General features: G+C 30.5%; 1 protein-coding gene across 1 annotated transcript in view; it reads left to right on the top strand.

Moving 5' to 3' along the window:
- Nucleotides 1–27,881, top strand: part of LOC143048689 (intermembrane lipid transfer protein VPS13A-like) — a 153,952-nt gene that overhangs the window by 55,969 nt on the left and 70,102 nt on the right. The window contains exons 25-43 of the mRNA XM_076222496.1: nt 1–142; nt 624–681; nt 1,197–1,465; nt 2,608–2,649; nt 4,877–4,950; nt 10,990–11,132; nt 11,612–11,766; nt 12,198–12,308; nt 13,536–13,639; nt 19,615–19,659; nt 20,155–20,289; nt 20,612–20,686; nt 21,510–21,730; nt 24,379–24,520; nt 24,953–25,037; nt 25,199–25,347; nt 26,287–26,444; nt 26,705–26,793; nt 27,215–27,471. Of these exons, the coding sequence (XP_076078611.1) occupies nt 1–142; nt 624–681; nt 1,197–1,465; nt 2,608–2,649; nt 4,877–4,950; nt 10,990–11,132; nt 11,612–11,766; nt 12,198–12,308; nt 13,536–13,639; nt 19,615–19,659; nt 20,155–20,289; nt 20,612–20,686; nt 21,510–21,730; nt 24,379–24,520; nt 24,953–25,037; nt 25,199–25,347; nt 26,287–26,444; nt 26,705–26,793; nt 27,215–27,471 (2,454 nt within the window). The remainder of the gene's footprint in view (nt 143–623; nt 682–1,196; nt 1,466–2,607; nt 2,650–4,876; nt 4,951–10,989; nt 11,133–11,611; nt 11,767–12,197; nt 12,309–13,535; nt 13,640–19,614; nt 19,660–20,154; nt 20,290–20,611; nt 20,687–21,509; nt 21,731–24,378; nt 24,521–24,952; nt 25,038–25,198; nt 25,348–26,286; nt 26,445–26,704; nt 26,794–27,214; nt 27,472–27,881) is intronic.

Raw genomic sequence — 27,881 nt, 5'->3', positions numbered from 1 at the left:
GATCCATCAGACATCCAGTTAGAACCAGACATAGCTTTGCTAAGAAGGGCAAAAAGAACAATACTGAGTCGTACTGTGATAGAAGCTACTATTCCTGAGGATGAGTCTGTAGCAGATAGACCTTACTATCCCAAGGGTGCTGGTAATTAAATCATATAAATGTCATTCCCTTTTCTGATATAACCCTGCTGATAGACCTAACAATCCCAGCTAGGGTGCTGGTATCTACATCATATTACTATCCTTCACTTCTTCATTTGTTCATGCTGCCTTGCATAGCATTGCAGCAATATCACAATTCCTGGTCTATCTGCTGTATTTTATCAATGGATGCATGCAATATCATACAAACAAACAACACATATAATCAGGAGAATAAAACAATTAAAATAAAATCACCAAACATAACAATTAAAGACATACCCTGCAAATGTGAAACCATTATTGTGTAATCAGACAAAAAGTACGCATGAAAAAGTCCATAAACAGTACTTAACATTGGCCTGACAGATTATTAATTAATTCTAATGTTGTGCTTTAAAAACACCCTCACAAACATACCTAAACTATCTTTTCTTATATAAGAAACACTGTATAATTGACAAAGAATTTTGTATTTTCAGATGATAATTTTTTCTCTGCGTCTGATGATTCAGAAGATGAGTATGATAAATGGAATAGGTATGTTACTTAAGAAAGTCAGAAGGAGAATGTCATTGTAGGACATACTATAAAATTGGGAATGAAAATGGGGAATGTGTTAAAGAGACAACAACCTAACAAAATGACAGAAAACAACCCAAGGCCACCAATGGGTTAGCAAAACATCGAGAAAATCATGCACTGGGAGAAGGGCTTCTGCTGAGCCCTAAAAAATATAATTTGTGTTTGAGTTAAGATTTTGAAAAGGGATGGAGTGGATTTCACAAGAAGTCTTACAACTAATATTTAAGCATACTGAATTGTTCTTCAAGTTTTTTGGACTCCTGGTTGTCAAAGCTTAAGGTTAAATAAAAGTACTTAATCATGAAATCCTTGAATGAAAAAGAAAATGAATATATCAAAATCTTCCAGATAAGATGTTTATGACGGGCTTTATATTTTAGGTTTCTGTCTGTTAGGTCTGTAGAAGATTATTTATCAGACAACAACCGAATGAGGATGTATATTAATCAATGACGGGCTTTATATTTCAGGTTTCTGTCTGTACGGTCTGTTGAAGATTATTTATCAGACAACAACCGAATGAGGATGTATATTCGTATACAGATTGTAGAACTTGTGATACAATTATCATTACAAGAAGCCAAACAAAGAAAGGAATACTTGATGTTTAGACTGGATCCTGTTATTGTTGACATGGCCAGTACAATGTACCTAGATAAGAATGGGAAACCAGTAGACTGTGGATATGCTATGTATGCCAGTGTTGGTGCATTCAAAATGGCTGACAAATTACACCAACGTATGTTATTATTAACATAGAAAAGAAAACAAAATGATATCTTTACCTATTCCATGTTGATATAGAGGTACAAATGCACATTTTATTTTGAAGTTCTAAGTATAATTATAGCATTGGTTTAAAAAAAAAAAAATTGTTAGATTTGTTCATTATTTTGAACTTAATGATAAAACATTTCACTCTGAGATCTTCTCCTTTAAAATGTTAACTTGCGTTTCTGATATTTAGTTTGAGTGTTTATTGTTGTGCAGAAACACCAGGTTAGCAGAATAGGATTGTCTGAGTACCTAGATTAAAGGAATTCAGATCTATATGTGTCTACCAGTATTACACTTGGAAATCACCAGCAAATTTGAAACAAATAGAATATATCAAAAGCTCTTACTGTTTACTGTTAAGGGGGCTCAGGTGTCTTCCTCCATCTTGGATTTTGAAGTAGCAGATAACTTTGGTCTATATTTTTTTATGAAATGTGCAAATTTTCAGAGTTGTGTGTAATTTATGTAAAAGACTTTCCATATAAATATAAAAAATTGTGTGTTTTATCATAATTACAGCTGTAATTTCTCAAAAACACCTTGTTTGTGTTTGATAAGATTTTTTCCACTTTACCAAATAAGGGGAGATAACTCAGTTAAAGTGATTTTTAAAAATAGAAAGTGTTATGAATTCACCTATTTTGATATGTAGCAAGAAAACAAGTTCGGTGACCCCATCTTTTCATTTTCTTATCTGAAAGCATGTTATAAGAGCTATCTTCTCTCAATTTATCTTGACGTTCTGATAGTAGGTTTTCTTTTTATCACTTAAAATATGATTTTCCATGCATAATCTATACAAAATCTGACAATTTTGCACAACCTGTAGCGTGAAAAAAAGTCCTGTGACCAATACTTTATAATACATTTTTGAAAAAAGCATAATAAAAGCTTCATTTTGACAAGTTATCAAAATTTTTTACCAATTTTAATTAAGACGCACTAGCCACCTTAATCTTAAATGAAAACTAATTTCGTATGCTTTAAATGAAAATGATACTTTATAAACTTTTAAAAACCAAAATGAAAGATACAATGACCTCAGCTATCAGACCAATAGTCATTGTACAAATATATAATGTCTGTTTATTATGATATAATTAGGAATAGTTGTTATAATGAAAGACTCCGTGCCTCTGGAGACCAGTAAGTAGACTGTTGGGAAATTTTACAGTTTATTTGTTCTAACTTTTGTTACAGACACTTTTGAAAATGAAGAAGGTATGAGAAAGCCACTTTTTTGAACCCCTGATTTTGAAAATCAAAAAGTATTAGAATTCTACCAAAAGTCATTTATCTGGCAGATATTTGTATTGCAAAACTGCCAAAAATAACCCCATATTCTGATCTTGTCAATAATATTTCGGTATGTACCAAAGCTTTTCCTAGCTGAAAGATATTTTACGGCAAAATGTATTATTTGAAGATGTTAATGTGTGTGAAATATCTTTTGGGTCATACCTATATTAACCAAAATTATGTATATAAAAGGCCATTATTGGTCAAATATTACATTTCAACTACATCATAGTGACATCTGAATTGTCTGAATTATATGAATTTATTCATTTATCAATGAAAATAACCATAATTTGGAAGGCTTGAATACCAGTTTTGCAGCTAAAGGGTAAAAAAACTGGCTCTTATCATACTTCTGAGGGATCTTTACATTCTGGAGCAACTTCAAAATTTGGTGTTTCTTGAAAAAGAAACTTCTCATAGCATGATAAGAGGGATGCTTCTTGGGTGTATTTGCTTGCATATAACTTTATAAATACTAATAGTTTATCAACACTAACTACCCACCCTCATAAGTGAAGTACTTTATATATTACTAATAAACAAACTTATCACTTATAATCATGTTCCTTACAGGTCATGTTTTTGTATATTTATATAATATGAATGCTATTGTTTAATTAAAGATGATATTTGTAGACATATTCTCTTGTAACTCATCAGTGTAACAATAGCAATTTAAGATAACTTGATGGGTTTAAATCATAATTGCTTACCTGTAATTGAGATTTGTTTTGTCTTGCCAAAAGTTGTTTTTGGCATTATATATTTTCTTTTATTGTTTATAGCCCATGAGCACATGTTAATTATATAAAATTATACTTATTTGATATTAATCCTAGTTGAATTGGTCCATGCTGCAGGAACAGTTATTTGTAATTTTTAAAAGAGGGACGAAAGATACCAGAGGGACAGTCAAACTCATAAATCTAAAACAAATTGACAACGCCATGGCTAAAAACGAAAAGGACAAACAAACAACAGCACACACGACACAACATAGAACTGAGACCCATAAACTCAGGCTGATACTTTTTACCATATTACAAATTAAATGCAATGGGCTAACTGAGCTCAGTCCATGAACAAATTTTTCCTTTATTTGAAAGCACATGAAATGGTTGTGATCAGTTGAAAAAATATGTGTATGATAATTATGATTATCTTTTAATAGTTTTACACTGATTTTATTGAGAGAAAAGTGTTTGGTGAAAATTCTATTTCATGTAGTACTACACATTCGATATGTTATAAATTATGTATTCTGCAAGGTTTTTTTTCACATCTAATATTTGGATTACAAGGTTTTTTTCACAAAGAACTTTAGAATATGCAAATATACAATATACAATTATAAAAAAAGAAAAAAAATTGCAATAGTAGTTAACAATTAAATATATATATATATATTTATATACTGAACTTGATTTTATACTTGTGTATATTGTAATCTTTCTTGGGAAATATGATTTTTCTCAACTATGATAATTCCCTCTCAAAACTATATTTTCAACCCCCAGGGATTGGATATTAGAATAACTGGAATGATATTCTATTCCATTCAGAATATTTTTATTGGAGAGGAACATTTTGTATACTATATGTCCTTCATTGTTTGATAAAAGAACACATCTTAATTATTCTCAGAGAAAAAAAATATGAAATAATCATAGTCCTTGTTTAAAATATTTGAATGAAACTATTGTCATTTATACAAACACAAATTACCATCAGTTTACGCCATGTACACAAGTTTTTACAATATTTACAAATTAATCTGAATGTGTTGTTTTTGCTGTTTGTTTGCATGTTCAGTCATTGTTTACTGTTAATTCATTTATTTTCGTGGCTTCTAATTTTTTTGGATTGAGGAAAACTTATTGTCGATATTTTGGTTTTGGCAAAGTCAGCATGTATTTCTTTAGGAAATTTGTAATTCGTTGAACATTTGAATTTATGTTTCCCCTAAACACATGAAATCCACGAAAATTGGTATCAAACAAATTTAATGAATTCACAGTTTTTGGAATTGGAATGATTAATTAATGCTTTTGTCATGTGATATGCTTTGTAGGAGCCTCAGGCGCTTACTTAGAATTGCTGAGAACAGAATCTGATAAAAAGCTAATCACCTTTAGTTATAGACAGGTAATATAAATTAAGGACAGATTACATTTAGTTATAGGTATAGATTATCTGGTTTTCTACAAATTAATATAAAATATCAGCCGCGATCCACAATGTGAATCTTTTGCGGCAAACGAGTAAAAAAGCTTCACATTGTGTCGAGCGGCTGATATTTTACGATATTTATACGAAGAAAACCTGATTATCTGTTTATCGTTCTATTACTGGTCTTTTCCTTTCCCTAAGACAGAATTACATTTGACAAAAACAAGCTTGATAACTTCTCCTCACACATTGTGACATCACTGATAATGTCTCTTCACATTGTGATGTCGCTGGTATTTTGAAAACAGTTATATTTTCATTACCATTTCTCATTTTAACAGAGATTATTTGGCCCTGCACCTCCAGTCATGGTTCATTGACTTGATACATTTTTATACGACCGCAAATTTTGAAAAAATTTTCGTCGTATATTGCTATCACGTTGGCGTCGGCGTCGTCGTTGTCGTCGTCGTCGTCGTCGTCGTCCGGCGTCCGAATACTTTTAGTTTTCGCACTCTAACTTTAGTAAAAGTGAATGGAAATCTATGAAATTTTAACACAAGGTTTATGACCACAAAAGGAAGGTTGGTATTGATTTTGGGAGTTTTGGTCCCAACATTTTAGGAATTAGGGGCCAAAAAGGGCCCAAATAAGCATTTTCTTGGTTTTCGCACTATAACTTTAGTTTAAGTTAATAGAAATCTATGAAATTTTGACACAAGGTTTATGACCACAAAAGAACGGTTGGGATTGATTTTGGGAGTTTAGGTCCCAACAGTTTAGGAATTAGGGGCCAAAAAGGGACCCAAATAAGCATTTTTCTTGGTTTTCGCACAATAACGTTAGTATAAGTAAATAGAAATCTATGAAATTTAAACACAAGGTTTATGACCATAAAAGAAAGTTTGGGTTTGATTTTGGGAGTTTTGGTCCCAACATAATAAGGGGCCCAAAGGGTCCAAAATTAAACTTTTGTTTGATTTCATCAAAATTGAATAATTGGGGTTCTTTGATATGCTGAATCTAACTGTCATGACTGTGTATGTAGATTCTTAACTTTTGGTCCCGTTTTCAAATTGGTCTACATTAAGGTCCAAAGGGTCCAAAATTAAACTTAGTTTGATTTTGACAAAAAATGAATCAGTTAGGTTTTTTGATATGCTGAATCTAAAAATGTACTTAGATTCTTGATTATTGGCCCAGTTTTCAAGTTGGTCCAAATCGGCGTCCAAAATTAAACTTTGTTTGATTTCATCAAAAATTGAATAAATGGGGTTCTTTGATATACCAAATCTAACTGTGTATGTAGATTCTTCATTTTTGGTCCTGTTTTCAAATTGGTCTACACTAAAGTCCAAAGGGTCCAAAATTAAACTTAGTCTGATTTTAACAAAAATTGAAATCTTGAAGTTCTTTGATATGCTGAATCCAAAAATGTACTTAGATTTTTTATTATGGGCCCAGTTTTCAAGTTGGTCCAAATCAGGATCTAAAATTATTATATTAAGTATTGTGCAATAGCAAGTCTTTTCAATTGCACAGTATTGCGCAATGGCAAGAAATATCTAATTGCACAATATTGTGAAATATCAAATTTTTTTTTAATTAGAGTTATCTTTCTTTGTCCAGAATAGTAAGCAAGAAATATCTAATTGCAAAATATTGTGCAATAGCAAGATTTTTTTTAATTGGAGTTATCTTTCTTTGTCCAGAATCAACTTAAATCTTTGTTATATACAATATACAATGTATATTCACTTTTTACTACCAACTGAAAAATTAAAATAATCTTTACCATTCAGTGATAACAAGCAGTTTTTTTACATCTTAATATTTTATGATGTATTTAAATGAGTAGTTATTGTTGCAAACTCCATTAGAAATTTTAATTGAGATTAGTTTTGGAATAAGGGAAAGGGGGATGTGATTAAAAAAATTGGGTTCAATTTTTCTCATTTGAAATTTCATAAATAAAAAAGAAAATTTCTTCAAACATTTTTTTGAGAGGATTAATATTCAACAGCATAGTGAATTGCTCTAAGAGAAACAAAAATTTTAAGTTCATTAGAACACATTCATTCTGTGTCAGAAGCAGGGCTTCCAAAAAACATTTGAGCCAGCCGGACATTTTATATCTGATCCCGATTTTAATCTCTTAAGACTAAGTCACAAAAGGCAATTATGGTAATTAGATGGCCATTCCAATGATAATGACATTAGATTAAAAAACGATTTTAAACTTTACTTTGTTTTGGATGTTTGGATGCTGTTAAATTGGCAGTGCATCATTCAAAGTGTGCACATCAGCGTGCTCATATCTGCCATAGACTCTTTATTTGTGCAAAATGACATGTCAAAAACTTCATTTTGAATGATTTTCGTTTTTAAAATCACGTTTTTCTAAAACCGGATGTTGACTTGACAATGATAAAACATGGACCGTAAACGGATACGTAAAATCCGTGTACGTTTGCAAAGCATGACTGAGTGAAGAAGCTCTTTCCACGTTATTTCTTCAACAAAATGCTTGAAATGAACGTTTAGATACAGGTATCAATGATAATTTTAGCATTTTGAAGAAATAAAGGATGCATAATTAAATTTCCCACCTTTGCACATGCGCACACGTGTTCTAGTTCATTCGACATAGTTCTGACAATTTTTCATTTAAACCTTTTAAATTTTTTTTATCAAATCATGTAAATAAACTAATTTCTTATAATTTTAATCTTTTGGACTAAATCAATGAGCTACAAACCGCTGAAATGTAAGAAAATAATTGTGAATAGACCGATCAATTTATACGATGTCTCAGGTACTGAACATAGTTTACCTGTCACCTGAACAGGTAGATATCACCTGTCCAACAACTAATTAGCCTTGATTAAAATTAGAAAGTATTGAAGTAGGGGTTGTTTTGATAGTAATTAATCATCATGTCACTTTTATGACCGGAAATGTGTAGATGTTAAAGGCAAAAGGTTGGGTCAAAAAGATCGTGACTTATGTTAATATAAAATGACCGAAAAAGCCTTGAAAACTAAAATGTATATGACCGTTTCATGCTTTGCCCAGCCGGACTTTTACCGGACATTAATCAAATGTCCGGAATATATGACCGTTTTGGAAGCCCTGGTCAGAAACCTATGCTGTGTCAACTATTTAATCACAATCCAAATTTAGAGCTGAATCCAGCTTGAATGTTGTGTCCATACTTGCCCTCAGGGTTCAACCTCTGCGGTCGTATAAAGCTATGCCCTGCGGAGCATCTGGTTTTAAGCTCACATCCTGTAATCCATATTATTGCTTTTTATAAATCAAACTTTTTGAACAAACTGCATATAATCATTACAGGATTTGAAACCGTTTAATTTTTTGACAAGATTGAAGAATCTATTGTTTTTAATATTCACAAATGGGCTCATTGAGTATGTGCTAAGTTTCATTTATTAGATTATTTTTTTTGCATTTTCTTAATATATTGAAGAAGCATAAATAACTAAGAAAAAAAATAATTCTCAAGAAACATGATTTTTGTCATTCAAATAGATTCAATTGTTGTCCACCGTCGTTACATTCTCCAAATTTATCACTGTAAATTTAGGTTTTTATACGACCGCAAAATTTGAAAAATTTTTCGTCGTATATTGCTATCACGTTGGCGTCGGCGTCGGCGTCGTCGTCGTCGTCGTCGTCGTCTGGCGTCCGAATACTTTTAGTTTTTGCACTCTAACTTTAGTAAAAGTGAATGGAAATCTATGAAATTTTAACACAAGGTTTATGACCACAAAAGGAAGGTTGGTATTGATTTTGGGAGTTTTGGTCCCAACATTTTAGGAATTAGGGGCCAAAAAGGGCCCAAATAAGCATTTTCTTGGTTTTCGCACTATAACTTTAGTTTAAGTTAATAGAAATCTATGAAATTTTGACACAAGGTTTATGACCACAAAAGAAAGGTTGGGATTGATTTTGGGAGTTTTGGTTCCAACAGTTTAGGAATTAGGGGCCAAAAAAGGGCCCAAATAAGCATTATTCTAGGTTTTCGCACAATAACTTTAGTTTAAGTAAATAGAAATCAATGAAATTTAAACACAATGTTAATGACCACAAAAGGAAGGTTGGTATTGATTTTGGGAGTTTAGGTCCCAACAGTTTAGGAATAAGGGGCCCAAAGGGTCCAAAATTGAACTTTGTGTGATTTCATCAAAAATTGAATAATTGGGGTTCTTTGATATGCCGAATCTAACTATGTATGTAGATTCTTAACTTTTGGTCCCGTTTTCAAATTGGTCTACATTAAGGTCCAAAGGGTCCAAAATTAAACTTAGTTTGATTTTAACAAAAATTGAATCCTTGGGGTTCTTTGATATGCTGAATTTAAAAATGTACTTAGATTTTTAATTATTGGCCTAGTTTTCAAGTTGGTCCAAATGGGGGTCTAAAATTAAACTTTGTTTGATTTCATCAAAAATTGAATAAATGGGTTCTTTGATATGCAAAATCTAACTGTGTATGTAGATTCTTAATTTTTGGTCCAGTTTTCAAATTGGTCTACATTAAGGTCCAAAGGGTCCAAAATTAAACTAAGTTTGATTTTAACAAAAATTAAATTCTTGGGCTTATTTGATATGCTTTATCTAAATATGTACTTTGATTTTTGATTATGGGCCCAGTTTTCAAGATGGTCCAAATCAGGATTCCATATGAAATATTGTGCAATAGCAAGAAATTTTCAATTGCACAGTATTGCACAATAGCAAGAAATATCTAATTGCACAATATTGTGCAATAGCAATTAATTTTCAATTGGAGTTATCTTTCTTTGTATAGAATAATAGTTGATAATATATGTTGGAAATTTGCCAGACATGACTATGATGTCATTTTCTATTTTTATTTGCCAATAACTTTATGTAAATGACTTCATTGGAAATTTGCCAATATAAAATGTTGCTGATGAAGCTTTTTTTCCTTATCTTATCTAAAATGTTTTTAGATAATGTATGTTGGACATTTGCCAGACATGACTATGATGTCATTTTCTATTTTTATTTGCCAATAACTTTATGTAAATAACTTCATTGGAAATTTGCCAATATAAAATGTTGCTGATGAAGTTTTTTTTATTGTTTTATACAATAAACAATGTATATTCACTTTTACTACCAACCAATCTTTACCATTCAGTGATAACAAGCACTTTATTTTACATTTTAATATTTTATGATGTATTTAAAAGAGTAGTTATTGTTGCAAATTCCATTAGAAATTTGAATTGATATCAGTTTTGGAAAAAGGGAAACGGGGATGTGAAAAAAAAGGGGGGGGTTAAATTTTTCTCATTTCAGATTTCATAAATAAAAAGAAAATTTCTTCAAACATTTTTTTGAGAGGATTAATATTCAACAGCATAGTGAATTGCTCAAAGGCAAAAAAAAACTTTTAAGTTCATTAGACCACATTCGTTCTGTGTCAGAAACCTATGCTGTGTCATGATCAACTATTTAATTTTAGATTTAAAAAGTTTGAAGAAGAAATCTTTAATTGATTTGTAAAATGTTGACATTTGTTTTGTGTAAAAAAAAACCATGTAATGTCAAAAATTTGATCACAATCCAAATTCAGAGCTGTATCACGCTTGAATGTTTTGTCCATACTTGCCCCAACTGTTCAGGGTTCGACCTCTGCGGTCGTATAAAGCTGCGCCCTGCGGAGCACCTGGTGTATAGTTCAAAAGTTAAAGTGTTGCCATTTTAATTTCAACATTTACATCATACAATCAAAATTACATTTAAGCTAATCGCTGTGTCAACAGTTTATTTAATATTTTGTTTATGAATAAATGTATATAAGATAAATACTTACTGTGTACCTTTGTGGTATTTTTGTCATTTGGTTGCAGTCTTATAAACTTTACTCTATACCCCTTTTAGTCAAACACACTATTACTGAATGTCATGTTTACTTTATATCAATTGTTATTGTTATATTTATTGCTGATTGTATATTATGTAGGTTTTACCAAAGTGTCCTGATTTTGGAAAAGTTTACAATTACATAGAGAATGCAGCCAGCTTCACATGCCATAATGTGTCAGTTATATTTGATCAGACAGTCATGGGGTCTCTCAAGAAATTTGCTGATAGTATGCAAGAAAGGTACACTGATATATTTTATTAAATCTTAGTTTCAGAGAAGTTTAGTAAACAATGGTTTAGTCCAATAGAAAAATATGTTAACTGACATCATCGTACTGAGAAATGACAATTATGAGACATGGTTCTGACTCCTAGCCAACCAGTATTTACACCTACTTCTTTTTAAAAATTAGATGTTTATCAGCGAAGCAGGAAAAACCAATTTAAAAGTCTTTGATTTGACCCTAACAGAGATTGAAGCCACTACCTCCCCCCACTGGAGGCATATATATCATTTGCTTGGAGACAGAATTTTGTGTAGACTAAGTCATCTCATTGTCATCTACAATCATTTTGTACTATTTTCTCTGGATAATACTTCTGATAATTTTTTTTGTAATTTTTGAAACATTTGAAATTACATACTACAGTATTCAGCACAAATAATAAAAAAAATAAGTAACACTTGTAATTCTTCTGATACTTGGATGTTCCAACAGGTTAACAAAAATTGAAGCGAAAGTTAACAGTGGTCCAAATCTAAGGATAGCTAATGCAAGACGCCTGGCTCCTCCCCCTCTTCAGAGACAAGAGAGTAGATTGTCTAACTCAATTAACCAAGTCACGGGTATGCTTAAAGGAATGGCTGATGAAGGTATGGATGCTATTTGTTATTTGTTGAATCACAAGACTGTTGACTGAATATATTGTGTCTTTCTTTAATAATAAGATTTGAGTAATACTCACATGATTGTTCTACCTTAATTGAATTATTTTTGCTGAAGTGCATGGAGTGTATAATTCATAATTTTTTACCAATCTACCAGACATTTCTTTACATAGATTTATTCCATAACACCATAAGGAGACACAATTTAATTTTTCTTTTATAAATTCATGACATTATTAAATTTAGCGGGATTTTGTCTAAATACAGTTACTTTTACTTTATATTAAATACTGTTGCTTGATAATCTCTTTTGAAGCAAGTCATTGACATAAAAATTATAAGAATAATGTTTATACATTGCTATTACTTTTGATTTTGTTTCATTCTTGTAACGTTTGATTGATTTACTATTTCAGTTGATTCTAGTGACAGACCAACCATCAAATTACACCTGGTCACATGTATCAAAGATGTCAGTCTTCAGCTGTGTAATATAGATAAACATTTCTCTCAGATGGAATTCAAAGGTAGGAAGATATTAACACTCATTCTGTAATATAGATAAACATTTCTCTCAGATGGAATTCAAAGGTAGAAATTGTGATGCAATCTTACTCATGGATTAGGTAGTCTTATCTGATTACCTTGTCTGGGTTTACAAATATTAAGTTTCCATCACTTTCTACTAATCATCTACTCTAAGAAATGGATAGGAGATTGCTAATGCTATTGTGTTAACCATTAAACTATATCTTGTTTGCTTAGTTTGAAGGAGCTTTAGAAAATAACAAAATATCATTACTTCAGCTTCATTTGTTATGCTGTATCTGTTATTGGAGACAGCAATTTATTTTCACAAGTAAAATAATTATGTGAATATATGTTGTGTTGAATATATAACTTAAAGCTTCCCTATTATAATTACATCAAGAAAATAAGAAATCTATGAAAAAGAAGTAGCTGTGAAATCAGTTGAAAATGACAAAACACAAAAAAGGGCTAAAATAATTTGGTTTAACATATTGAAGCTCATCAGCTAAATTTATTTCAAAGTTATAAAATTACATAAACGTTTGATGCAATGTTTATAAAAAAACTTATAGTAATGATAAAACAGTCACATATAGATATCTACTTGGCACATATGGGAAAAGATTTTCTGAAAATCGATTTAGTCTTTTTCTTTTAATTCTTTATACTTAATTTACTGTGTGAATATTTTGTGTAAGGATAAGACCTACGATAGTAGAGGGGCATTATGTTTTCTGGTCTGTGTGTCCATCCGTCTGTTCGTTCGTTCATCTGTTTGTTCGTTCGTCTGTTCGTCCATCCGTCTGTCCTACTTCAGGTTAAAGTATTTGGTCAAGGTAGTTTTGGATGAAGGTGAATTCCATTCAAAACTTAGTACACTTGTTGCTTATGAGATGATCTTTTTAATTTTAAAGCCATATTGGACTTTTGATCTCAATTCACGGTCCACTGAGCATAGAAAATGAAAGTGAGAGTTTCAGGTTAAAGTTTTTGGTCAAGGTAGTTTGTGATGAAGTTGAAGTCCAATCAACTTGAAACTTAGTACACATGTTTCCTATGGTAAGATCTTTCTAATTTTAATGGCAAATTAGATTTTGTACCCAATTTCACGGTCCATTGAACCTGGAAAATGAGGTGCGAGTGGGGCATCCGTGTACTTTGAACACATCCTTGTTTTTCAATTCTTTTAATACTTGATTTATTATGTGAATATTCTGTTACAGGAATGGAAAGTCAGCTGATTATGAGACATAAGAAGATTGTGTTTAACTGTAGGCTGAAAGAGATGTCCATAAAAGATCTGAACAGACATACACTGTATCCAAATGTAGGTAGAATTATACCTATATTATATATCCCATCAAATATACACTCTATCCAAATGTAGGTAGAATTATACTTATATTAAATATCCTATTAAATATACACTCTATCCTAATGTAGGTAGAATTATACCTATATTATATATCCTATCAAATATACACTCTATCCAAATGTAGGTAGAATTATACCTATATTATATATCCTATCAAATATACACTGTATCCAAATGTAGGTAGAATTATACCTATATTATATATCCTATCAAATATACACTGTATCCAAATGTAGATAGAATTATACCTATATTATATATCCTATCAAATATACACTCTATCCAAATGTAGGTAGAATTATAACTATATTAAATATCCTATCATATATACACTCTATCCTAATGTAGGTAGAATTATACCTATATTATATATCCTATCAAATATACACTCTATCCAAATGTAGGTAGAATTATACCTATATTATATATCCTATCAAATATACACTCTATCCAAATGTAGGTAGAATTATACCTATATTAAATATCCTATCAAATATACACTCTATCCTAATGTAGGTAGAATTATACCTATATTATATATCCTATCAAATATACACTGTACCCAAATGTAGGTAGAATTATACCTATATTATATATCCTATCAAATATACACTGTATCTTAATGTAGGTAGAATTATACCTATATTATATATCCTATCAAATATACACTCTATCCTAATGTAGGTAGAATTATACCTATATTATATATCCTATCAAATATACACTCTATCCTAATGTAGGTAGAATTATACCTATATTATATATCCTATCAAATATACACTCTATCCTAATGTAGGTAGAATTATACCTATATTATATATCCTATCAAATATACACTCTATCCTAATGTAGGTAGAATTGTACCTATATATCCTATCAAATATACACTCTATCCTAATGTAGGTAGAATTATACCTATATTATATATCCTATCAAATATACACTCTATCCTAATGTAGGTAGAATTGTACCTATATTACCGTATATTTTCGAATTTAAAGCGCATCGTTTTATAAGCCGCACAGCCGTTTTTAGGGGGGAAGATTGTTTTTGTCCTTACATAAAACGCACCTGAATATTAAGCGCACACTGAAGAAAACGTATATTTATTCTACTGACCTGATAGTGTCATGAATATTTTCTCCTTTTGTAACTCACACCGTAATTTGTTTCATTTCTATTTTCAGATTGGTGAGAAAGTTGAGAGTATTTTTGAATGTATTTATTTGTGTCATATTAAAATAAAAAATCTTAATAAAATAATTATACTTTTCTCATTGTTTTAATTATGCCAGTTTCGTTTGATGTTTTTTGTCAACAATGGCCATGTGTTGACAGCTTGGGTGTCCATTGAACCTTGTTGTTTTGATTAAAATTAGTATGGTATTGATTGCTTGTTTATTGTTTGAATTGGCATTAAGGATTTAAATTAATCTTAAAAATGTATGCATGAAAGGTCACCCAAGCCATAAAACTGCCATTGTTTACCTTGATTATGACCTACTTACCTGTACCCACGTGTGAAAACTGTTCACCCAAAAGTCAGATTTTTTTAAAATTAAATCAATCTTAAGAATTTTATTGTTGTCTATAAAATAAAAGTCGAAGTTCTGAAAGTAACAAACATTTTTCAATTTTAATTTGGATGAATACCACAAACAAAACAATTTACTTTTTGCAAGTCATTGTCTATTTTCAAATGAAAGTGTTATGAGCAATAACAAGGGGAATTAAAATAAGACGGCAATAAATAAATGTTTTAACAGATTAAATTATAAAAATTAGTATTCTTTTTTTTTTTAGTTAAACATCCAATAATATTTCGTAAAGATATTTCGTTTTGAAACACAATAAAACGACAAACAGTTACTCCTCAGTATTTTATCCTGTTTGGTACCTCTTTTCAAACACGATTATCTCTCTTTGTTTATGAAGCACTTTAAAGTGTCGATTTAAGCACATGCATCACCATCGTCATTTAAAGAAACTTGTAATATTGGCAAGACACACAATCACTTTCTTTATTATTTCATTAGAAAATTTTATATTAAAACATATTAAATCAACTAACAACTACATATTTATGATAAATACACAATTAATATCCTGTATGGACACATATCTTTCTTTGTTTACGAAATGAACACTAACACATGGTTATCGACTTCCTGTAAACCAACAAAGATTGAATGAAATAAAAACAAACGATTTAGTAAATATATTTATTTATTCATAACAAAATATGACACATTAACAATTTATCAAGTCACTGCAAGCACTTTACAATCTGACTGTCTCCAGAAAACAAATCCAGATATTTTTTTTTTCACCGTCGTCCTGAAAACAGAAAATAATACATACATAACACGCACCCGAGTATAACACGCAGGGACAAAGACAGAGAAAAAAACCTGCGGCTTATTTAACGATTTATACGGTATATATCCTATCAAATATACACTCTATCCTAATGTAGGTAGAATTGTACCTATATTATATATCCTATCAAATATACACTCTATCCTAATGTAGGTAGAATTGTACCTATATTATATATCCTATCAAATATACACTCTATCCTAATGTAGGTAGAATTATACCTATATTATATATCCTATCAAATATACACTCTATCCTAATGTAGGTAGAATTATACCTATATTATATATCCTATCAAATATACACTCTATCCTAATGTAGGTAGAATTATACCTATATTATATATCCTATCAAATATACACTCTATCCTAATGTAGGTAGAATTGTACCTATATATCCTATCAAATATACACTCTATCCTAATGTAGGTAGAATTATACCTATATTATATATCCTATCAAATATACACTCTATCCTAGTGTAGGTAGAATTATACCTATATTATATATCCTATCAAATATACACTCTATCCTAATGTAGGTAGAATTGTACCTATATTATATATCCTATCAAATATACACTCTATCCTAATGTAGGTAGAATTATACCTATATTATATATCCTATCAAATATACACTCTATCCTAATGTAGGTAGAATTGTACCTATATTATATATCCTATCAAATATACACTCTATCCTAATGTAGGTAGAATTATACCTATATTATATATCCTATCAAATATACACTCTATCCTAATGTAGGTAGAATTATACCTATATTATATATCCTATCAAATATACACTCTATCCTAATGTAGGTAGAATTATACCTATATTATATATCCTATCAAATATACACTCTATCCTAATGTAGGTAGAATTGTACCTATATATCCTATCAAATATACACTCTATCCTAATGTAGGTAGAATTATACCTATATTATATATCCTATCAAATATACACTCTATCCTAGTGTAGGTAGAATTATACCTATTTTATATATCCCATCAAATATACACTCTATCCTAATGTAGGTAGAATTATACCTATATTATATATCCTATCAAATATACACTCTATCCTAATGTAGGTAGAATTATACCTATATTATATATCCTATCAAATATACACTCTATCCTAATGTAGGTAGAATTATACCTATATTATATATCCTATCAAATATACACTCTATCCTAATGTAGGTAGAATTATACCTATACAGTCGATTCCACTTAATTGCATACCGCTTAATAGCATAATTCGGTTAATTGCATACTTTTCTCCTGCACAGAACCATTTCCCATTCATCTAATGTTAAATTGTACGGTTATTTGCATAACCCCTCAAGTGGCATTTCGGTTAATTACATAGAAAATAATCGCCAGCTAGATATGCTTATTTAAAACTGACAAGATTTTTGACCGGAAACAGCAATTTGGTAAGTATATTTTTCTTGAATGCATCATATTTTTTTTATATTATTTCACATTTACATCTGTGTTATTTAAATAAAGTTTTAAAACAGTTTCTTTCGTGTTTATATGATTATAAAAAAGGCCTCGATGTGTACACAGGTAAAGTTTCCCATATTCTATTTTAAGCCTCGAGGTCATAAAGATGTCAATCAGCTGATTGTTGTAAAAACACAACCATTCTACGATCTTCTATCTCAAAAGGTGTTAATTATTGATTGCATTTTAAACATTGTTCATAGATTACATTTTGGGTGTATTTTTAAAACAATAACGCCTGCTAATTATCGATCATTATCCAATGTGTAATCTCGTAATTTGGCTAGGGGTGATCTACGTTAAATATTACAGGGCATACATCAGTCTTTCATTTTTAATATTTTTTTAAAAGAACATTAACTTAAAATTATTATATTTTCTCACTTTCAACACTCGTGTCCAGCAAATAACCCGTGCAGGGCCCCTGTTCAAACTACTTTGCATATACGAAACTAACGAGGTTATTGTAACAGTGTTACATCACTGTGCAATCGGTAAATACTGCACATTAAAGGCAGTTCATTACACATTTATTGTATCAAATGATTATAAACTGTGTAGCATTGTTCAACAGTTTGTTTTAATCAAAGCGTAAAAATATAATTTGTACATCCGGGTTATAGAAACAAATCTATTTTTAGAACAATTTTATTTTCGTATCTCGGGTAAAGTCGGTACATAAATAAACTAAAACTAAATGTGTTTATAAACTTTATTGAAAGAATAAACAATGAAATAAAAATGCACAACAATAGACAAATAACTTTTATTGGAATAAATAATCATTCAATATGTTGTAAGTGGATTATGGACGTTCATCTTTCTTCAGGATTTCCTCTATCGATGTTATTTGACTCCGTATTTTGGCATTTCGGATATAAGCATACTCCGCTTTATTGCATAATTTCGTCTGACAAATAGGCTATGCAAATAACCGGAATGTACTGTAATATATATCCTATCAAATATACACTCTATCCTAGTGTAGGTAGAATTGTACCTATATTATATATCCTATCAAATATACACTCTATCCTAATGTAGGTAGAATTGTACCTATATTATATATCCTATCAAATATACACTCTATCCTAATGTAGGTAGAATTATACCTATATTATATATCCTATCAAATATACACTCTATCCTAATGTAGGTAGAATTGTACCTATATTATATATCCTATCAAATATACACTCTATCCTAATGTAGGTAGAATTATACCTATATTATATATCCTATCAAATATACACTCTATCCTAATGTAGGTAGAATTATACCTATATTATATATCCTATCAAATATACACTCTATCCTAATGTAGGTAGAATTATACCTATATTATATATCCTATCAAATATACACTCTATCCTAATGTAGGTAGAATTATACCAGCTGAAGCACACCTCTGGTTGTGAGATTTTCTCGTTGCATTGAAGAACCATTCGTGGCCTTTGGCTGTTATCTGATCTTTGGTCAGGTTGTTGTCTCCTTGACAAATTCCCATTTCCATTCTCAGTTTTATGTACATAAAATATCCTATCAATTATACACTTTATCTACCTTAAAAAAGTGTTTTAGCCTTGATCTTCATAAAAACAATTATAAGGCCATAATAAGAAATTTTACCAATTATGCTTTCATAAAAGGTATATATATTATCTTAATTGAGTAATTGATGTAAAATGTAAAAAGATTTTGAATGAAATAATAAAAAGAATAAAACAATACTAAAATGTGATTTTGACACTATACCAATAGTGAGAAATATTTCTGTTTTTTTTCTAAACTCAATAGCAGTGTTGAAAGAATATAAACCAAATAATAAAAAACACTGGATCTCATCATGATTCCACAAAAAAAATCATTGACTGTGAATATAAATCATTTAAGAACATTTCCTCGAAGAAAAAGATGAACATGTAATAAGTTTCATTGTAGACATTGAAATAAAGGAGGATTTTTGATGTTTTTTTCAAGCTAAACGTACTGAAGACTCAAAAACATTTCATAATCTTTTTCAATTTTTCAGATTTTGATAATAGAAAAAGAAGATGACCCATTCTTTGACCTAAAGGTAATATTAGTAGCCGAGCAAGAGGAACATAATATGAGATAAGATATGTATGTTGCAAACTATTCTTCTTTGTCTGAAAATTTATTACACCAGGGTTTTCAATATGACAATCGTGTCAAAACATTTTCTAAATTTTATCATCGGTACAAGGACATCATTCGTAAATATAAATCAACATGCAGACATTTTATACGTTCACATATTTCACATCTTATCTATTTAGGTAATATTCTATACAAAGCACAAAAATATTGTCATTCACCTCAAAAGCTAACTAAACCTTTAAACATACTTTATAGAAGGGATATAGCTACAATATTGTTGTTATGTTATTAAAGATGGCATTTTTGGGAATTAGTATTAAAAATGTAGTAAATTTGCAATCATACCACATCTCTTTATTTTTAGAGATTCAAAGAAAAAGATATGGAGGTCTCTCAACATAGTGGTTTAAAAATAGTTTATGGAATAAAAGCATTTATTTCTATATTATAGGTTGAAAAGTTTAATAATAAAGACAAAATTGTGAAAAAAGACAATAATATAGGTGATAAATTAGACTACAGAGTGAGACTTAGGATTGGACATCTACAACTGGCTTGTATCAGCAAGTTCTTTTACAGTATTGTGGTAGGTTGAAGATAAGGCTTATATCAGTAGTTCTAAGAAATTATGTACAGTAAGTATACTCCAGTTGATTGAGTTTTGGCTAACATCAGCAAGTTCTGTTAGGAAATTACCGAAGGTTGATTCAGAGTGAGACTCTGAACCTTCAACTGAAAACACGTTCAAAAGTCAGTATTGAATCTTGGTATTATATTGTGCTAGGTTGACATTATGGGATTGCAGTTGAAATTTTACCTTTGTTTTTGAATGAAATTACTATAGTTTATGCATGCCAGAAAGCCTTAACATAAAATCTTGACTTACATTTTCTGTTATTTGTTTTCAGGGTTTCTTTGATCCATTTAAGACTCCCGAGATTGTTCAAGCTGCTACTACTTATAGGGACATGGTCTCAAAACAGGTAATCTTAAAACTAAATCTATAGAGAGCAATAATGTAACTTATAGGGACATGGTCTCAAAACAGGTAATCTTAAAACTAAATCTATAGAGAGGAATAATGCAATTTAAATGTTTGCCTCTAATATCAGTAGATCCTGATAAAAGAAACAGTGTTAAGCTTTCATTTCTGGATTGAACTGTGGTAAATTATGGGAAAATGGACCAAAATCAACATTACATCACAAGAAAACTGGTGGGCTTATCTATGTACAAAAAATGAACGAAAAACAAATATGTAACATAGCAGCAAACGACATCCACTGAATTACAAGCTCCTTACTTGGGACAGGCACATACATGCAGAATGTGACAGGGTTAAACATGTTAGCCGGATCCCAACCCATCTCTAACCTGGGACAGTGGTGAAACAATATAGCATAAGAACAAACTATAAAAATCAGTTGAAAAAGGCTTAACTTATCAGATAGGTACAAATAGAAATACATAAGACAAATACACAGAGAGGATGTGTCCTGGTACATGTACATCCCAACAAAAAAGACACTAAGTGCAGATCTGAGGGTACTCGTTGTTACTGACAGCTAGTTCAAAGCCAATAACAACTAATAAAAAAAGTCATGCATCCACATGATCAAATAATTCACATCCAACTTCCAATGGAATTAGTGTAAGACATTATAAACAGGTAGGTTTGCCTCAACAAAATGATATGAAATTTGAACAAAATCCGTTGTGGAGCTATGTCCCTTTATAACATTATATACAAGCAGAGGAATCATTTGTGTCCCATAGACACATTCTCAATTTATTTTTTGTTTACAGGTGACAGAAATTCATCCATCGGCCATGAGGATAGCAATTAGAGTCACTATGCATAGACCAACCATTGTGATACCTAAACATTCCACATGTGCAGACATTTTCATGCTTCAATTCAGAATGTTTGAAATTGACAATTCATTTAAAAAAGAAATGTTGTCAGATGGCCAAGAGCAAGATTGGAATTATTTTATAGCTCACCTAAAAGAAATGGAAGTAAAACGGTATGTATGAAAAATTCAAAGATGTCTGTAAAACTAGAGAATTTGATACTATATATATTGACAAATATTGGTTGGGTTTTGTCTCTTTGACACATTCCCATTTCCATTCTCAATTTTATCACTAAAAATAACATGTTTTACTAAGTATATGGTCAGGTCAGTTTTTGCAGTTTGTATATACAATATCATTAAATTTTGATGGAAGTCTTGGATAAGCTTAATCAGAAATACTTTTTTTATATCTCGATTTCAACATACTACTATAGCCAAATTTGAAATATCTTCATAGGTCAAGTCAGAGGTAATAAATCTGTTTTAGCATACTTTGCCAAAACGATGTATTTGTATTCCATTTAACTGTTTCTTCTTCTGTTTATTTTTATTGTTAAGACTTTTTTGTTTGTTATTTTTGTTTAATGGTTGAAGCAGTGAAATTGTCATACGTGTCCATTAGCTTATTACAGGTAAACCAGAATTAAAGAAATAATCATAATATGGGTTAAACACTTATTTAGGATTCTGTTCATATATATCAATGCTCAGATTGGATTGAGATCTTTCTAGTTGTATTTAAAAAATTTAAATAATGAAGTCTTTCAGAAAGACAAATGTATTGAAAAATGGAAAGCAATTTATGCATTTTCATGAAAACAACATTTCAATACAAAGAAAAGAGAATTATGAATCATTTCATTTTTAAAAAAAGATTGTGAATCATACTGAAATTTCGAAAACGTTTACAATGCTTTAATTTTTGGGGAATTTTAATGTGATAGGTTTCACATTAAAAAAAAAATCTATTGCATTTAAATTTTGAAAGCATTATTTATTTGCAATATTTCATGAAATTATAATAATTAATCTTTTAGTTTTGTATATTATTGGGCATCTAAAAAGAAATGCACTAGAAAATTTCAGAATTTACAATACAGTTCATTTCTGTACTCGTTATATTTCAAAAGAATAAGATTAAAACAAGTAGTAATATTTTAGTGGAGAGAGGCTTTTAATGTCGGTAATGAGGTAAGACCACAGTTAATACCTCCCATTGTAATATTTTAGTAGAGAGAGGCTATTAATGTAAGTAATGAGGTAAGGCCACAGTTAATACCTCCCATTGAAATATTTTAGTGGAGAGAGGCTATTAATGTCGGTAAAGAGGTAAGACCACAGTTAATACCTCTCATTGTAATATTTTAGTGGAGAGAGGCTATTAATGTCGGTAATGAGGTAAGACCACAGTTAATACCTCCCATTGTAATATTTTAGTGGAGAGAGGCTATTAATGTCGGTATTGAGGTAAGACCACAGTTAATACCTCCCATTGTAATATTTTAGTGGAGAGAGGCTATTAATGTCGGTAATGAGGTAAGACAACAGTTAATACCTCCCATTGTAATATTTTAGTGGAGAGAGGCTATTAATGTCGGTAATGAGGTAAGACAACAGTTAATACCTCCCATTGTAATATTTTAGTGGAGAGAGGCTATTAATGTCAGGAATGAGGTAAGACCACAGTTAATACCTCCCATTGTAATATTTTAGTGGAGAGAGGCTATTAATGTCAGGAATGAGGTAAGACCACAGTTAATACCTCCCATTGTAATATTTTAGTGGAGAGAGGCTATTAATGTCAGGAATGAGGTAAGACCACAGTTAATACCTCCCATTGTTTGAATCCATGTTAACTACATAACCATTGTTGAGTTGATATCTAACTAAGTTATAGTGTGAAGGAATACCCTTTGTTATCCTGTTATATTTCATGTTTGCTTTGATGAATTGAGAATAAACTTGCTGCAGTTTTGATTTATTAACTGCAGCTTCTAATGTGCCTTTTAAATGTGACTTGACTAAGTGTTGCTGTCCATATATTGCAGTTTATTAAAAAAATTGACCAAATTGCAATTTGTTTTATGAAACCAATCTGTTCAACTTGTCAGAATTTTTGAGAAACTGCAGTATAAAACCAAAGTCAAGTCATGTAAGAACAAGGTGATGAAATAAAGCACATTTACAAAAAGTTACAATCCTATTTGACTTTACTTCCACTTCTAGAATTTGAATAAACTGCAATATATGGAATGCAACACATAGTCAAGTCACAGTAAAGGTTTTTCTCATTGTTAAAGGCCGTACATTGACCTATAATTGCTTACCTCCACGTCAGTTGACCTTTGGTGGATAGTTGTCTCATTGGCAATCACACCACATTGCTTTATTGTTTTATAAATTGAAAAGATCTTTTAAATTTTTTTTTCATTTAAATAAAAAGGATATAACAATGTTATGTTTCAGTACTTTAACCAGACTTTTTATTTCTTGCATGAAAATGCTGGTTTAAATTAAAGTCATGAGAGTCCTCATTCCTTTCTTATCAGTCAACCTAATGTTGAATAGCCACGTTATTTGTGAATCCAGCTTAAAAGGCTATTTCATGTTCTATGATGAGTTTTGAATTCAGTCATATTTATTAAAGGCTATTTATTTGTTCCATGACGCCAACTGTAATTGAAATGTGATTTGAGTGCTGAGAATAATTTATTGTCAGTGATTTCTATGAATTAAATTTGTTGTATTATGATGTTGAAGTTATCAGTCCTTCTTATAGTTTTTAGCTGAAAATTTTTGTTCTCTTTATATTACAGTGGCAGATTAAAGGAGAATGAATTCCACATGTTGTATCATATTGTTGAACCTGTGAACTTTGAATCAACCTTTGGATTGGCCTTGGCACCATTTAGGTCAAGGTTGATGTATAACATATCTGGAGATGTTGCTCTCATTAAGGTATGACACATTCTTCTGTTAAAGGAGTCTTACTACCCAATAATTTGGTTCATGTAAATGTGTGTTTTGACTTGGATTAAATCTTTGGTATGAACAGGTGAATGGTTGAGAGAAGTAAGGATAGGAAATGGTTATTTTTAAAATCTAAAAAGAGATTGTGTTTGAATTTATAGGGTTTAATATACTGACCTTGAATTTACATTTATATTATATAGATTATATTTGCCTACATACCATGTTCCAAAAAATACATCCATGAGATGTTCTCACCTACATCATAATTTCAAAAGTTTTGAATTGGATGTCTTTCAAAAACTTAGTTACCAAAATTTAACCTTGTATAAAAATGAATTCATGTTCAGTTCCTAAAAATAATGTGTTGAGACATTTATACTAGTAATATTAATGATGTATCTTCATTTTCTGTTGTAGATCAATGTTCAGCAATCAGATATAAAATTGATGTTTGATGTACTCAGGAAAAATTTCAAAGAAGGTGCTCCACAGTCTGTTCAAGGTATGCTCAATTTTAAATTTAAATTTATTTTAACGGTTTGAATATGTTACAATTCAAGAAAGAGATATTTATCCTATCGCTTAGCTACTTTTCTATTGTCAGAAATATATGAATATGTTGTTTTATTGAAATGTGTAGTATTAGAAAACATGTTTTTACAGATGTCGGTTCCAGTCCAGTAGCCAGAGTAGATGTTGTTGACTCACCTACGGTAGACACAGAGACTGCCTTCAATGCTTTAGTTACACTACAGGGTTTAACATTGTGTCTGTTTGATGAAAAGACTGATATTGAAGCTTCCCCACTTCAGGTATGATTTACAGGAATTGTCAATTTTGCTGATAACAGTTATGTTATACTGTATACAGTATGAATTTGTCTTACCATCTGTCTACTCAACAAATACTACCATCAAACTTTTCTCAGGGTTCCACTAAACAGATCATCTTTATATTTGATGAGCAGTTAGACAGTGATGAGTTGTTATGTGCAAGACCCAAGGATCTAGAATTTTTATGACCCCTCTGTAGTGTGGGGGACATAAAGTTTTACCCTTGTCCATTTGTATACGTCCATCCGTACGTCCCAAGGTATGCTTCCCTTCTATTAATTCAGTGTGCCTCAAGCAAATATAATGCAACATATACAAAAAGGTTGTTGAATTTTGGTTGCATTGCTTTAACAGCTCTAAAGTTATGCCCCTTTACAATTGCTGAATTTGTTGTTACTGTTCTTCTACTTGAGTTTGACTTTTCCCAAATGTTATAAAGCTTATACACCACAAAATACATACACAATGCTTCCAACCACAAAATACATACACAATGCTTCCAACCACAAAATACAGATCAAATTTGAATTTTGGTGGTGTCACTTCCGTTTATTAATTGGAAAATCACTGAAATTTTTTGTTTCAGATCTCTAACTTAAGTTATGTCCCTTAATAACATAATATGCAAGTTGGGCATCATCTGTGTCACATTCTCCATTTATTTTTTATACTTTCAATTATGAGTGTACTAAGCACTTACATTGCATGTATTTTGTTCTTTTTAAAAAATATTGGCTGTTTAAATTTGTTAACCCAGTTTTATTCTGAAAAGATGTTTGCATTTGTCGTAATTAATTTTTTTTCTTTCACTTTTATTCATATTTTCTTATTAAACTGTTATTTAATTTTAAGAATACAAGAATATTGAAAGCTTGATGAAAAAGAATTAGTTTGGACACTTTGCATTATATTTTTCAGATTTACCACAGGAATAAACTAAGTTCCTGTAAGATAGGAGAATTAAACATTAGAGTCAACACTTTCCCTGAAGCTGACATTACTATGGATGTCAATATAACACTTCATTCTCTGTCTCTAGATGACACCAAGTCTGACAGTAAACCAGTTGTTAAAAGGTATGTAAAATCTAAAGATAGACCATAACCTGGTCAATAAAAGTTGCATATGAAATAAGCATGAATATAAGTAATTGCATAACAACAATGCTGCATTATAACTTCACTACATGACAGCAATTAGCTAATAACCAAATTAGCCTCTTTTGTGATCTATTTATAGAAAAAAACTGAATGTATTACGAAATGTTGTGCTTAACAGTCTGGTATAAACCTTTCAATTAATTAAACAGCAATTAATGAAACAAATTTGATTTCAGGATATTTTATTGCCACCAGATATCTCAACAAGAAAACCTACCATTGATATCAGTTGTATATAAATCAAGGTCAAGTGGACACCAGGAAGGTCAGTTATATCGAGATCTATTCTCAAAGGGCACCAATTCAATAATTGTATGGCTAGGTAGAACATCCGTGACATCCAATATCCCACTTTTTTCATATATTTTGAATATAAACGATAAACAAAAATATTTCTGTATCATAAAATATATACTTATCACAATAATGCTTGTGCAATTTCATGGAGAATTAATTAGTGTTAGCAAGGATGTCGATTGTCATAAGTTACTACTTTTATTAGACTATTTTCTCTGTGTTTGATTTGGAATTATTTGTAAATGATGGGATTTACACATTAAACTTATATTTATGTTGTATATCTGACATAATTATTTGGGAAAATGTTGAATTTGGTTAACCCTATAAATCTCAAGTTTCTAATGCCATGAAGCCATATATAGGATTTTTATTATTTTGTTTTTCAGCTGACATAAGAATGGATAAAGTGACAATTAATTTAAACATTCCATATTTATTGGCTTTAAATGAGTTCTACCAAATAGCTTTCCAATCTGATGTGCCACCAGTAGACCAGTCTAGACAGAGAACCAGTCTGGTATCAGATCAACTGGATTCCAGTCCTAATAACTCAGTCCTACAGGTGAAGGGAATTGTTAAACAGCCAAAGATTGTTCTGTTTGCTGATCCAGAGAAAGATACCAGTAGAATTTTAGTTTTAGATGTAAGTTTGGTTTTTTAATTGAGATAATTGTATAATGGTTATAATATATTTTGCTCTGAGAGTGCACAGGTTAAATTTGAGGAATGTAAGGTGCTGTTAAAGGGTTATCATTGCTGAAGGATGTAAAATATATTTATAAAGATGACTTAAGGCTTAATATAGACATAAGAAGATGCAGTGTAATTGACATTGAGACAACTATTCACATGGGACCAAATGAAGTGGATATAAACAATTGTAGGCTGGTTCTCAACAATGAGAAAACCCATACCATTTAGTTAAAGTGTAGATTGTGTTAAAAGGGCTGGTTAATGCTGTAACAAGGCAGCACTTGCACCCGCAAAGTGGAAAGGGATTGATTTAAATTGTAATGAATTGTTTTCCAATCCACTATAAATAAATATATTTAA

Source organism: Mytilus galloprovincialis, chromosome 10 (genome assembly GCF_965363235.1).
Source record: "Mytilus galloprovincialis chromosome 10, xbMytGall1.hap1.1, whole genome shotgun sequence".
In the NCBI taxonomy this organism is placed as follows: domain Eukaryota; kingdom Metazoa; phylum Mollusca; class Bivalvia; order Mytilida; family Mytilidae; genus Mytilus; species Mytilus galloprovincialis.
Note: the sequence above shows the minus strand (reverse complement) of the source record. Positions and strands in the feature narration are given on the sequence as shown.